This window comes from Leptidea sinapis, chromosome 40 (genome assembly GCF_905404315.1).
Source record: "Leptidea sinapis chromosome 40, ilLepSina1.1, whole genome shotgun sequence".
Classification (NCBI taxonomy): Eukaryota; Metazoa; Arthropoda; class Insecta; order Lepidoptera; family Pieridae; genus Leptidea; species Leptidea sinapis.
Genome location: NC_066304.1, coordinates 6,364,570 through 6,378,745, shown reverse-complemented (window position 1 = coordinate 6,378,745; position 14,176 = coordinate 6,364,570). Strand labels below are relative to the sequence as shown.

At 33.7% G+C, this 14,176-nt stretch overlaps 3 protein-coding genes across 4 annotated transcripts; 2 read left to right on the top strand and 1 right to left on the bottom strand.

Moving 5' to 3' along the window:
- The first annotated feature begins 14 nt into the window (after positions 1 to 14).
- Positions 15 to 4,774, top strand: LOC126976454 (28S ribosomal protein S29, mitochondrial). 2 transcript variants are annotated; one of them, XM_050824772.1, is made up of 8 exons: positions 17 to 215; positions 291 to 504; positions 902 to 994; positions 1,778 to 1,923; positions 2,090 to 2,250; positions 2,827 to 2,968; positions 3,756 to 3,848; positions 4,511 to 4,774. In XM_050824772.1, exons 1-8 carry the CDS (start codon positions 135 to 137, stop codon positions 4,697 to 4,699), a joined length of 1,119 nt encoding a protein of 372 aa, XP_050680729.1. In that variant the 5' UTR covers positions 17 to 134; the 3' UTR covers positions 4,700 to 4,774. The 2 variants fall into 2 exon arrangements, with proteins under 2 accessions (XP_050680730.1, XP_050680729.1); XM_050824773.1 differs by lacking the exon at positions 3,756 to 3,848 and having other exon boundaries at positions 15 to 215.
- Positions 4,775 to 4,918: 144 nt separating this feature from the next.
- LOC126976455 (ATP synthase subunit g, mitochondrial) lies at positions 4,919 to 5,549 on the bottom strand. The gene is made up of 2 exons (XM_050824774.1): positions 5,376 to 5,549; positions 4,919 to 5,237 (listed from the first exon to the last, which is right to left on the bottom strand). Exons 1-2 carry the CDS (start codon positions 5,413 to 5,415, stop codon positions 4,978 to 4,980), a joined length of 300 nt encoding a protein of 99 aa, XP_050680731.1. The 5' UTR covers positions 5,416 to 5,549; the 3' UTR covers positions 4,919 to 4,977.
- A 1,106-nt stretch (positions 5,550 to 6,655) lies between these two features.
- Positions 6,656 to 13,057, top strand: LOC126976375 (dolichyl-diphosphooligosaccharide--protein glycosyltransferase subunit 2). Its single transcript, XM_050824677.1, has 10 exons — positions 6,656 to 6,893; positions 7,132 to 7,310; positions 7,591 to 7,859; positions 8,536 to 8,697; positions 9,187 to 9,334; positions 9,550 to 9,986; positions 10,259 to 10,406; positions 10,964 to 11,111; positions 11,825 to 12,055; positions 12,640 to 13,057. The coding sequence occupies exons 1-10, from the start codon at positions 6,875 to 6,877 to the stop codon at positions 12,783 to 12,785; spliced, it is 1,887 nt and encodes a 628-aa protein (XP_050680634.1). The 5' UTR covers positions 6,656 to 6,874; the 3' UTR covers positions 12,786 to 13,057.
- The last annotated feature ends 1,119 nt before the right edge of the window (positions 13,058 to 14,176 follow it).

The window sequence follows — 14,176 nt, the reverse complement described above, 5'->3', positions numbered from 1 at the left end:
CATGTTTATGTTTATACAATCCTATTTTCTTGTGACATAACCTAAAACAGTAAATAAAAGGTATCAATAAACTCATAAATTTAGTAATGTATAGAAATTTTGTTAAAAGCTAATTAATCATTTTCAACATTAAAATGCTGTCTCGTAATTTAAGAATTGCTTGTAGACGTTATTCACAATCAGTAACAACGTTTAGAACTTCCGAGATATCTCCGGTAAGAATAAGCCCAGATTTATCAAATGCCTTAATGAACATAATTCATAAATTGCATATATGAATTTTATTTTAGGCTCAACAGAATTCCAATCAAATTGGTTTATTCTACACACTTGATAATGATTTGTGCAAGCAATTGTATGGACACGGTGGATTACCTAAGTGCTTTTTAAAACAAACTAAAACATTTACAGAAACTACATTTATGATAAGACAACCTGCTTTAGAAATCATTGAATGTATAAAAGCAACAGATTTCAACAAACCTGCCATCAGATATGTGCTACGTATCCTTTAAACAAATCAAATTAATTAAATATTTATTTTAAACTTTTATCATCGCGGAACTTTAACATTGTAATTATTATGACGGGTACTCACGATATTATATATATATATTATTAATTTGGTGCCGATATTTCGATCAAATTGCAAGAATTTTGGTCGCGGCGAAAACATATATCGAGACTACCCTTCATAATAATTACAAATTAAATGTTTTATAGTCAAACATTCATAGCCATGAATTAATACTACTTTCATCTATTTAATAAAAACTTCTAAATGTTGAATTGTATTGTGTATGATAACATGGGTCAGTACTAGTAATAAATAAAGGTATTTTAACAATATGTGTCATGTGCTGATTCTCAGTTGATTTACTTCCTTAACATTGCTATATAGATGGAGAAGAAGGTACAGGAAAGTCTATGACAATAGCTCACTTGTTACATTATGCACATCAAGAAGGATTTTTAATAGTACATGTACCATGGGGTAAGAAAATCTAATTTCATTTTATTTATAATAATATTTTTAGTTTAATTTGAAATGATATCCAAAAGAATATTAAAAACTTTAAAATATAAGAGTTCATAATATTGATTCTACACTAAACAAGTCTGAATGTTTATTTACACTAATAGAATATGGTGCCTACCACTTTAATAAGAGATGTCTTACACTTGCCATTTGTATGACACTTTGTGTTAGGTGTGTGTGAATTGCTCAAAATAGAGATTTGTTTTCACAGCTGACAAAGTCTATCTAGACATATAAATGATCTAAGATTATTATATACTAGCTGACCTAGCAAACATTGTATTGCCATCATAGTTAACAACTGTAGTTAATCTACCAACTATAGGTAGCTAAAATTAATTTGTTTTTTACCTCCTGAGAAAGTAAGAAAGATACAAAGATTCTTATTACTTAGTTATTCATTTTAAACTATTGTTTCAATTTGATTTCTGAAGGACATATCAAAGGAAAAACAAAATTGTTGTTTTTATTTAATTCTGAACATTTTCATATTTATTCACCTTTTAAACCTTCTCTGAACTTCGACAAATAATTCAAGACCAAAATTAGCCAAATCGGTCCAGCCATTCTCAAGTTTTAGTGAGACTAACAAACAGCAATTTATTTTTATATATATATATTATTCAAGTAGCATTGTGCCATATGAATGCATAGTTTTATAATAAATTAATTTACATACACTGGCTATTCAAAATATATTTGACTGGTTTTACATTTTAAATTGTGACATTATTTTAGTGTCAAATTGGCTGAGAAGAGTTTCTCGGTATAAGGAAATGGCAAACTCATTGACTAAAGAAGGCTTTGTGGATATACCTCTTGATGCTGCAGCATGGTTATTACATTTTAAAACACAGAATCAACATTTATTGAAGTCTGGTGAAGTAAGCTCATATAATAACATTCATTCTTGAGTGTATATTATAGTATAATGCACATTAAGTTTAAATTGTATATAAGTTTTTCACTTTTACATGTTATTAATATTATAAATAATTTGCCATTTAGATATTGTAATGTGGACACTTTTTATTTCTTATTTTGTTGTAGTTAAAAGTGTCAAAGGACTATGAATGGAGCAAAAGAGAGAAAACCCCAGCTGGTTCAACACTATTGGAATTGATTGAGCATGGCATTGTTAGAGTCAAGTATGCTTGTGATGTTGTTGACACTCTGTTGCATGAAGTCAAACTCCTGTCCAACACAAAACAGTAAGATGTACTTATAAAATAGTCTAATTTCCCTCTATCCTTTTGGCTATATCTGAAATATAATTGCACAATGAGGACTTCTGTCTAGAAGCCTTTATTGAATACATTCCTATATCAATGGTTATTGGAATAACTATACAATACAACAGACTTGATCATGCAGACAAACTGTTCAAACCAGGGTGTTTTCCATGATGAATAATAATAATTTAACAATAATTATAGTTATTAAAGGCATTTTAATTCAGTAATTCTTACTTATTAGTTAGTGGGAGGCTTTGCACAGATACACAGGCTAGATTATGGGCACCACAATGACGCTTATTTCTCCCTTGAATCAGTTATTACTGGGCAAATGAGACTTAACATCTTATGTTTCAACAAGATGAGTTCATTTGTAGTGCCGCTCAGAATTTTTGGGTTTTTCAAGAATCAATCAATTTAATGGGCAGGGTTGTATCAATTACCATCAGCTGAACATCCTGCTCATCTTGTCCCTTAATGTCATTAAAAAAAACAAACCCATATTATGCAAAATGAATGAAAAAGGTATTTTTATATAATTTTAAATTGTAGGTGTAAAACATTTGTGGCTATAGATGGATACAATGGCTTCTTCAATCCCCTGACAAATTTGCACACGCCCACAAAGAAGAAGGTGGCCCCTGAAGAAGTCACACTTACCGCATCCTTCTTGGAGCTCACTAAAAATGATTGGGTAAATGATTCAGTACTATATATTTATAAGGGGGTCCATAAATTACGTGAGGTGTTTTTTTGAAATTACTGTGACTCCCTCCCCCCCTAGTGAGGTGTCGTGAGATTTTATTCAACCCCTGCTCCATCCCCCAAACTCACATGAGATTTTTCAAAATTGGGGTTTCTTACGTAAACACGTTGGATTGTTATTGTAACAGGAAAAGAAAATTTGCTTTGTGCTTTTATTTACGACTAGTTAAGACTAGTAATCAATATTGCTGAGAATTATAAGTGTAATAAAAATTTAACAATAGAATACTTACTTAAATCGTAACTACTGTGATTAAAAAAGAATATTTACTCTAATTCAGTCCATGGAGAATGATGCTCGGTCGCAAGAGAGACTATTGGATCCAACATGTCCATATGATAAAATGGATCAAAATAGTATAATTTATTTTTGTTTCAATTAGAAAAAAATTGCGTGATATTTACTGAGACCCCCCTCTCTAACTCGCAACGTAAGATTAGATGAGATTTGAATCGACCCCCTCCCCCCCTTAAACATCTCACATAATTTATGGACGCCCCCTAACTAATAAAGTGACTTTAATAAATTAAATTATTTAAAGTAAATAATGTGGCTACTTGTCTTTAGTAACAAATAATCAATATTATAAAATACATAACTACAACAAAGTAAGCTAGACATATTAAAAAAAGACTTTGGAGTAAATTAATTATTCAAATCAAAATTTCATTGCTCTATTAACTCATTCATTATCACTAATATTTCATTGTTTTAGACAAATGGTGTAATGTTGTTGAGTACCGACGCTATTGCACATCCAGAATATGAGCAAGAGAGTTACCTACCCAAATATTTGCTTTACAGAAAGGTGAGAATGTCATAATAATCCAAAAAATTCATCATTTTCATATAAACATACTCACAATTTTTTATGAGTGCATCTATAACAATCATTGAAAAGTAATTTAAAATTTTTGTAAACATATAATCATTAAAAACAATGATTAAAAATGTGTACATGCAGTATACATTAATCTTTTGTCATAGTAGCCTTGAATTTATCAATTGTTATTATTGTATTTACAAGTTCCCATTGGTAACATTTTAGTTAGGTAGACTTAAGTGTTATGAGATGGATAGATATTTTGAAATATTATATGTCTGTATAAATAAAATGATAGTTTTTTATTTGTGTGCCCAATAAAGGAAATACAACTGGATAGATGTCAATTAAGTTTTCTAAGTTTAATTCCTTTTACACTTGATCCTTAACAAAAAAAAAAAACATTGCAATATCTTCATTTGATAAAAAGATTAAAAGTTTTAAGAAACAACAATTTTACTAGCATTGTGTACTCAGTCATGTACGAGGATGAAGTCGCAGGAATCAGCTAGTAGAATATAATGTTCATTTTATGAACCTACATACATCTTCAGTAAAGTGATTTGGTCTCAAAATAACACTTCATTATGATATTTATTTCGTTATTAAGATGTTTTCTGCTGTTTAAGTATCTTTTTTATTTTCAGGGCTTTGATCATATTGACCCATTTGTACCAATAGAAGTCAGCAATTATACCGAGAAAGAATTCATGACATGTGCAAGTTACTACAGAGACAGACTCTGGCTAAGAGGATCACCAGATATTGAAAAAGAACTCAAAATCACTAGTGCCCACAACCCTTACAGATTCATGGAATTGTGTGCTCCTTTATAAATAATTTATTGAATTTATAGTTGCATAGGTTTTGTTAATATTTTAAGAAGTATTATAGATTAAATAATGCAAAAATTGTGTTTTAATTAAATCTATTACTTTCAAAACTATTGTTATACTTTCCATTTTCCTAAGCTGTATGAAATTGAGAATATAATTATTGACAAAATACAAATTTATATTAATTACAGAAGTGTGGGCTGGTCAAGAAAAAAAAAATCTGTTTAATAATTTATTTTAATGAATATAATATCTACAGTTGATTGAATAATATTGGTTTAAACATCATAACCAACAAAGTGACGTTTTCCGATACATTCTCCTATATAAAACCAAAAAAGCACTTCAGCCCCAACCAATGTGTTCAAAGTTGCTTGTCTAACAGTTTGCTGTTTCCATGCTCCAGTTTTAGCGCTGTTCATCAATTTCGCAATACCAGCCTTGATTTGTGGAATATCACTTATTTTGGGTGGTGCTAATTCAACTTTAGCATATTTCATGAATATGGCGAATTTTGGTCTAGCTTCAGCGAGCGCCGCTGCAACAAAATAAATATTGTGATTATTATTTTCTTTCTTTAATATGTAGGTTTTTAATTTAAATATAAATTAACACGGTCCAAAACATACCTAACCTTTGCATTACATAACTAAAAATATTAGATTTATAAACTTACTGTTTAGTAGCGACGGAATTTTGGCTACAGCTCCAGCCATTATAATATTTTGTAAGTAGTATATAAATTTAATTGAAACAAGTGATCGTTTAATTAAGTTTTCCAAATGATTTTTGTATTTGGAATTTAGCAAGTGTCCTGTGGAATGATAAAATTCAATCGAACTGCCAAACTCAAATATGTCAGTGTTCTTAGTTCTATGAACCCTACCAAAGATTATATATAGTATTAGTACACAGTATAAGTACCGTGTACCATAGAGTAAAACTAATAGTAAATTAAAGTGAGTAACCTCAGCAGGCCTATTACGTATCTCAGTTGACAGGTTATAGTGATGATCACTTGACGAAGTGTACATCAGAAATGTACATACCCCCATAGCAAAATTACATTTAAAAAACCCTATCTCTGGTTTTTTCCCGTTCATACAATCATTTTCTCATCAATATTAATTAAATAGATATAAAATTCAGTTAATATCAAGTACAATTAATAATTATTAATACCAATTACATAAAAAGACGATAATTATTTTTATGGTAAAAATACTTAACAGTAGTCTTCGTCGATTTTTAACCCTAATCGATCCCCAATGTCAGATTTCGTTTATGTCAAACCCAGGGCAACCGATATCGACTCTTCAGATTTGGCATCGACTACTTTGGAAATCCCTCTTCACCATCATAATTTTACCCGCAAGACGTCCACTGCTGGACTTCCCTAACCCAAAGATCTCCACAACCATCTGCATCGGTCGAGCGCTGCCCACATACAACCTAGTCAGATGTTCGGTCCATCATGTTGAAATCCCTGTTTTAATCAGTTCACTGCAGCGCACCACCAAATGCAAACCAATTAATGTTTTCTTTGGAACAAGCGTACATATTGGTTGATAGTGACCATCTACCACAAAAGTAGAAAATGCATTTCATGGTATTCTAAACTTAGTTAATTAATACGACTAGATGGCAATGCATGACAACTGCTGCTCAATATATCAAGGTTTCTTGTTTTATTACGTGTAAATCCAAAAAAATCACTAAATTAATGAGGGGACAATATAATGTGAGCCCTCCTGTGTTAGTGTGCGTGTGTTGCTGGAAATAAAGGCTAAATGTTAATAACTGTATAGATAATATAGTAAATATGTTCCTTGACGTGTACAGTCCCAAAAACAGGTAGACAACAAAATATTATAACGTCTGTGGTAAGTTGCGGCTACGTCTTCATTTTATGTCATTTGTCAATTTTGAAGTAACACGAACCAAGTACATAGTACTTAGTACTTACTATTTAAAATGAGATAAATGATAGATCTAAATCGTTTGGAATTTGGATTTGTGTTGCGTGATATATATTGCGTTAAACTAATACTTCGTTTCTATTTCTATATGCCGGTGGTATTCACTTACTTGAAATGAAAGGGTTTATTAAAAATTAACCAATTTATAAAAAATATCTCTAGAAACAGCAACCTTAGTGCATTGTTCTAACCACATATGAAAATGTTTGATAAGGGTATGTTGGTATTCTTCTCGCTTTATGTCTTTTGACTTGATTTGTGTATACCTGAATTACTGCTGAAACGTTACTATAAATTTATCATCTTGAATACAAGTATGTGCATTAATAAAAATATTTGCAAAACCGGCACAGGTGCCGAGTCTAGGACACGTCATTCAAAGTATGCTAAAGCCGGGAATGTTTAATTATGAATTTCAGTGTTTATATGTTGTTAGTTTCTTTGTATTTTCAGTTTCCGTTTTAATTTTATGTGCCTTGTCTGTAAGTAATGCCATACTACAAGGCACAGTTGATATTAAGAGGTTACAAGGAATACTAGAAGAAGGATTAAAGACAAACGATGTTGGGTCTATTTATTATTCATTAAGAGGATTGAAACAATTAAATGCTAAACACTCAGATGTGTGTCAGGTACTTACTGTGATTAATCTATGATCTACTAAATGCAATATTTATTACAGTCTACTCATCTCTAATCTCAAAGCTATTTTCATTATTAGCCGTTTCTTTAGCTCAATTTAATAAATACTTATTATAACTAAATAAAATACCATATAATATCACTTATTGAAAGTCAAAAACTACCACCAGTTCCAAAAGATATGCATCAGACCTGAGAAGAACGGGTGCAACAAACTAGCAGATACTTTAATTTATTTGTAAATAATATTTGTAATATTTCATCTTCTAGGATTTAAAAAATGCTAAATATGACATAAATAATGTAGAACAAGTGTTTTATGTCACTAATGCTGCACAACTAGCTGGCTGCCAGAACTTTCTGACTCCCGATGTCTTGAAGGCACCAAGCCAAACCCTGGATAAAAAAGATGCCACCGTAGCAGAACTTTACTATGCGGTGTATTCTTTAAAAGCTATGGGCAAGGGTTCAATTTATGACAAAGAAGATGCCTTGAAGAATCTCATACAGTTGTTGAAGAAGGATGATTCAGCCGCCAAGTAAGCCTATTTAAATTTGAGTAAACTTTATACTACTAAATGTAATTATTTTTTACTTTCATTATTTTTATGAAATCTAAATTTATTAATAAAATCAGGAAGTAATTAAGATGAGGACATTAATTTTTTATTTTATAATAAGATACAAATATGTTGTTCAGTATACATGAGGCTGTGGGTTGCATAATTCAGCGAAGTGTCTATAAGCAAGTTGCTCATGAGTTTCATACACACTGTTTCAACACACTTGTGAGGAAAAAACAAACATGTATTGCATTGTGATACAAACAAAATATGGAACATTATAAATAATTTGATAATAATAAATTTTTTTTCATGTCAATATATTTTCTGAGGCATAAAACCTTGTGGTTAATACAAAAATAACTGTATGACCCAGTTAAATTGAAAATGCACTGTTTACTCTCTACTATATTATATTATTTGCAGTTAGGTACTAAATTAGATAGAAGAGAATATTCTATTGCACACTAGTGTGTAAAATATTATTATGCACATGTGTGTTATAGTTTTTTTATGGCCTTGAGAATGATGTAATAAGGCTTACTTTACAAGCAAGTGTGTTGAAAAGACTGATATTTTGCTATTTTTATAAATATGATTACATGATGCCTGTGCTATTCATTTGGAAGACTAATATTACTTTTTATTTTAGTTATGGTTTTGTGTTTGCTCTATGTGAGCACATGGGCTGTGGTGCATGGACTGCCCAGCACTCTGAAGGAATCATCTTATCTGCTGATGAGAGTGACTCCAAAGCTCTCCATTTTGAAGGTGGATTGCCGGTCACATCTTTTTTGCTGACTTCTATATTAAGGTAAGTTACATAGTTAAATTAAATACTTTCCAATTTTTTTAAGCATAACAAGATAATCTAACAAATTTCATGTTAAGCCTATGAAAGAAGATGATTCCTCCACATTTCACTAGGGGGAGGCTCCTTTGCACAGGATGCTGGCTAGATTATAGGTACCACAACGGCGAATATTTCTGCTGTGAAGTAGTAATGTGTAAGCATTACTGTTTCGGTCCAAAAGGCGCCGTAGCTAGTGCAATTACTGGGCAAATGAGACTTGACATCTTATGTCTCAAGGTGAGGAGCACAGTTGTAGTGCCACTCAGAATTTTTGGGGTATTTCAAGAATCCTGAGCGGCACTTCATTGTAATGGGCAGGGTGTATCAATTGCCATCAGATGAACATCCTGCTCGTCTCGACCCTTATTTAAAAAAAAATTAGAAAAAAATATTTTGTCACCCATACAGTGTGGGATTAAATTAATCCACTAAAGACTGTCTATTTCACAGAACATTTAAATCACTGAAGATGGCATCCCCACTATCAGAGGAGCAACGCTACAAATTTGCGGCGTATTTGCTGTCACGGCGATCTGTCAACACACCCCGAGGAGCAGCCTTGTTACTGGAGGCCGCTTATGCTATTGCAGATGAACAGGTGAGATATTCTTTATTAATAGTATAAACATATACTCAAAATTTGACCTTTAGTATTTTTTAAAAGCATTTCTTGTAAACAATCTTGACTTCATATAAAAAACAAATTTTAACTGTAACTTAACCATAGGTCCTTAATAAATTTTATTGATCTTTCGGATTATTGATAACGCAAATTGATTTATAGATTATTTGATACATATTCTTTTTCCACAGCCTACACCTATAAGCATTGCATTTAAAGACAGAAAGTACATCACATCAGAAGTGGACACCATAGACTTCACTGTAACAGACTTGATTGGGCGTCCCATACGGTCCTTGAAGCCTGAAGATGTAGTCGCTCAATCAGGAACAAGACTTGCCGATGATGTTGTTGTACTTTCGAAGCAACCACTCACACAGAAACCAAATGAGCCTACAACTTTCGTCCTTAATCTCAGCAAAATTAAAACACAGTATGGCATGTACAAGATTTCTCTTGCGGCTGGTACAAAATCTGCAAACTTCAATGTGGCCGTTCTGGGTGAAGTACAAGTGAGCCACATAGAAATTGGTATTGGCGATGCGGATGGTACCACCAGTCCCAAACTAACAACCATTACATATCCAAACAAACTTAATGAAAAACTACAGGCGGATCACATGCAAAAGTAATATGTTATTTTTATATGAAGTTATGTAATAATTGTACTTTTAGTGTTTTTGAAAAAACAGGTTTTATTTTAAAATACATTAATTTACTTTCTGACAAATAGAACAATGTTTAAATCAATGTTTTCTGAAATTTTTTATTCATTCATTGTTGTATTAGTATAAATACCATTACTTGGTATATTTATTGTTGTAATAATAAACAGTTGAGTTATAAGAATGTTAAATTGTCTTAAAAATGGTAAAATGTACTCAATTTTATATTTTTCAGGATTTTATTAAAATACACAGTGAAAGATAAATGGAACAAGGCAGTGACAGTTCAACAGTCCTTTGTTCGTATTGCTCCTGTGGGCGGTGAGGATGAAGCTATATTTGTGGCTGAGCCTGATAATACCAAAACATATAAAGTAGAATTGGTGTGTAAATACAGTAATTATATATAATTTATATCTGATACACGAAGGTACTAGTGGTTAGCCTGGATATAACTTGATTGATTATAAAATGAGATTCTCAAACCTTCACATGGACTATACTAAAGAGACTGCAATTATGTCTCCTAGTAACATGAAATATGTACATCACTAGGACAAGGCAGCACTTTACGCCGGTTCATAAAATTATATGGAACAAATTGCAACAAACGTACAACTCTATAATATAAATATTGAGAATTACTCTTTGTCTGGGTGACAAAGAGTAATGAAGTGTCATCAGGAACACCAAATAGCTGTTTTGTTTGTTAAATCTAGTACCCATGCTTTGCATCTTTCAGCTTGAGTGTTTCAGCTTGAGTGTTTTGAGGAGCTTTTTGACCTAGATCATATTTTTATGGACTATAAACATTCCCGCCATCTGAATGTGTAATGGGGTTATAAAGAACATTCTTCAGGTCAAAATGACTAAGATAAGAATTGTTTGTCTATTTTAAAATTTTTACTGATGTTATAATAATTTTTGTTGTATGTTGCAGAATGTTGGAACATTATCAAAACACTTGAACAATCTGTCTGGCAACTATCTTGTGAGTGTGTATCTCGGAGACAGTGCTGTCTCTAATCCTGTACATTGGGACATTGGAGAGATCAATTTCAACTTCGGAAAAGACGCAACTGCCATTGGTGAGTTATTATGAAAGTTGTAGGTACCTACCTCCTATACCTACCTAATCTAACATTAAATAAATTCATGTTAAAGAACAACAATCCATAACGTCCTCCCTATGTTAGTAGAAAACTTTTTAGTTTACTTCTATTATTATTTATTATGTACATTACAACAATAGAATAACCCAAATAACTTGAAACTCAATCTATACTAGATTATAATATCTTCCTCTTTGTCCTTGCCTTATCCCGTTACGAGGGGTCGGATTTTCTTAATATGCGGCGTTATGTAGATCGCGTTCTCGTCACTGAGGCCAAGGTGTCAGTACCATTTGAGCCTTGATATATTAAATTGGTTATGGGTGTAACTTGAGGGTTACGCCTCTGTGTGTAGCTTCTGTTCATGGGACTTTTTGTTTGACAAAACTTCGCTAGCGTACATTAATGCTATAAAATCCGGTATAAAAGTCAAAAGCCAAAAAAATAATCAGCAAGATATTCTCTCGTTGCAACGCTTCGACGTACATGAAGAGAGTTATCAAGCTTCATGTCTTACGTTCCGGATGTTTTTCCCGGTAAGGGTACCCCTTCCGCATCGTACCATAAGGAACTTCGGTAGGCGAAGATCGAAGGTGCTTTAGGACTGGATTATAGACGTAGTTGTTTGAGATATTAGTTTGTAGTGGTCCGTGTGGGCTGTCACACATCTACCGTTGCTATATCTGCAGGTGTGTCGGGAGGCAGTACCAAGGGGGCGGTCTCCCGCGGGCCGCTGCCGGAGATCGCGCACCAGTTCCGTGTGGCGGAGCCCCGGCCCGCACGACTCGTGTCGGACGTGTTCGCGGCGGCGTGCGCAGCGCCCCTGCTGCTGCTCGTGGTGCTGTGGGCGCGGCTCGGAGTCAACTGCCGCCTGTTCCCCTTCACACCCGCCGCTCTCATCTTCCATCTAGGACTTGGAGGTACACTTTCTCATATATTTTTTTAATCAACAGGACAAACAAGCATACGGGTCATTGACGTACTAGAATCAACTAGACTCGCAATCGCCTATTAAAAAGTCGTCAAAAATGTCTGAGCGTCGTTGTATATACACGTATAAGCTGACTTATACAGTGAACATTAGAACATACATTCAAATTAACACTTAGCATTCGTGGTAGTAATGTTCAAAGTCTAGCTCATAATTAGCTCGTTGATTTTGGTCTGAAATCAATTATTTAATTTAAATGAAAAACATCAAGTTACATGATTTTGTTAATTTAAAGGGGCACTTGCCTACACACTATACGACCATCCTAAGATTGGATATGCTGTTAGTTGGACAGTTTTTCACTGAACACTGTCAATGCGTGGTGTTGTATTCAAAGCGCGGTCGCAAAGGCAGTGTTTTGCTTCAGACAATTTTAGAGCGTGATTGTGAGTCTTATTTGTTTATTGTATGTCAATGATGGGAACAGATGGATTTGTCTATGTAACAAAGGTGCGTGCTCGGGTATGTAATATAAATAAAATAATTCGCTAAGGACGTTGTATTTTGTGGCAGGTTCCCTGTCGCTGTATGGGCTGCTGTGGCTGAAGTTATCGATGTTCGAGACGCTACGCTACATGGTCCCACTGGCGGCCGCCACCTTCCTCTCCGGACACAGCTTGCTGCGCCGCCTCGTCAGCGACAAGACGAAGCGTGTCTAGTGTCACATTGCATGTGTCGATTGCACTCTAGTGTTTAGTCATTTATTAATGCCCGTTTAAATGTCTTAAAATAACCATAAAGGTACATTTGAGCCTAAAGTAAGAATAGATTAATTACAACACCAAGAAAGTGCAATATCTATGTCACACCAGTTTGTTTTGAGATTTGATTCAATTGATTGATTCGTTCATATTTATGGTGTGTTTGATATATTTATGTGATAGAATAAAATGATTGACTGTAAAAAGTTTTCAATAAAATATGAATAAATTTTAATTTTTTTATTTATAAAATTTCGTATAAGACCCCTAAAAGTATCATTCACATAGGTGGTAACACTGAAAATGCTTAGAACTGGCCAGTTAGAAACAGTTGTAATGAAAACCAATTTGAATTTCAATTTTAGAACTCTTTGGTAACCTAAAGTAGTATATTGCATTAATTTGTCATTAGTTTTTGTGAATTGGCGGCAAATCTAAAACTTTTTACACGTGAAAATGAACCTAACGCAAGAAAATTTTCGGTCAATGATTTATTATGACTTTCGTTGTGGACTTACTCAACAACAAAGCTATGATAGGCTGCGATTAGCATTTCTTAATGAAGCCCCATCTCGTGCCACTATTTACAATTGGTTTAACGAGTTTAAGCTTGGACTTAGCAATCTCAAGGATCATCCGCGTGATCGACGTCCTTTAACAGCGACTACTGAAGATAACATCAGTGCTGTGCGACGTATGATAGAGGAAGATAAGAGAGTGACCTATCAGCAGATACGGGCAAGCCTAGGCATTAGTATGAGTCAAGTTCAAAAATATACCACGACCATTTAAGCGTCAGGAAGCTTTGTACCAGATGGATTCTCCATACTTTAACTGACGACCAGAAACACCTTCGCTTGGACTGGTGTCGCCAAACGTATGTAGATAAGTTCAATGGCGATGACTCGAATGCTGTATTTGACATGATCACAGCTGATGAAAGCTGGATATATTGCTACGAACCCGAAACCAAAAGACAATCAGCTCAGTGGGTGTTTCCTTTCGAGGATCGGCCAACTAAGGTAAAGAAAGGAAGAAGTCAAGGAAAAAAGATGATTTCCTTATTCTTTGGTCGGAAAGGCATTTCGCGAGAGTTGTGCCTGGAGATGGAAGGACAGTTACTGCAGACTGGTAGGTTTGTCAATTGCTGTTTGCCTGTTGTGTTGGAAAAAATTCGACAGCAGCTCCCTCGAAGCAGGATCCTCCTTCCCCATATTTGACTATGTCAGGTGTCGAGATAATGAGTCATACTGTCAATTCTGACCTGGCGCCCTGCTGCTTTTATTTATTCCCAAGAACTGAAGATAAAATTCGAGGGATTCGCTTTACGAGCCCTGAAGATGCGGTGA

Coding starts and splice junctions, on each gene's coding strand:
- LOC126976454 (XM_050824772.1), top strand. CDS start 135: ATGCTGTCTCGTAATTTAAGAATTGCTTGTAGACGTTATTCACAATCA. Junction 505..901: donor TGCCATCAGATATGTGCTAC/GTATCCTTTAAA, acceptor ATTGCTATATAG/ATGGAGAAGAAGGTACAGGA. Junction 3,849..4,510: donor AATATTTGCTTTACAGAAAG/GTGAGAATGTCA, acceptor TTTTATTTTCAG/GGCTTTGATCATATTGACCC.
- LOC126976455 (XM_050824774.1), bottom strand. CDS start 5,415: ATGGCTGGAGCTGTAGCCAAAATTCCGTCGCTACTAAACA. Junction 5,238..5,375: donor AATTCCGTCGCTACTAAACA/GTAAGTTTATAA, acceptor ATTTTGTTGCAG/CGGCGCTCGCTGAAGCTAGA.
- LOC126976375 (XM_050824677.1), top strand. Junction 7,311..7,590: donor AACACTCAGATGTGTGTCAG/GTACTTACTGTG, acceptor TTCATCTTCTAG/GATTTAAAAAATGCTAAATA. Junction 8,698..9,186: donor TTGCTGACTTCTATATTAAG/GTAAGTTACATA, acceptor TCTATTTCACAG/AACATTTAAATCACTGAAGA.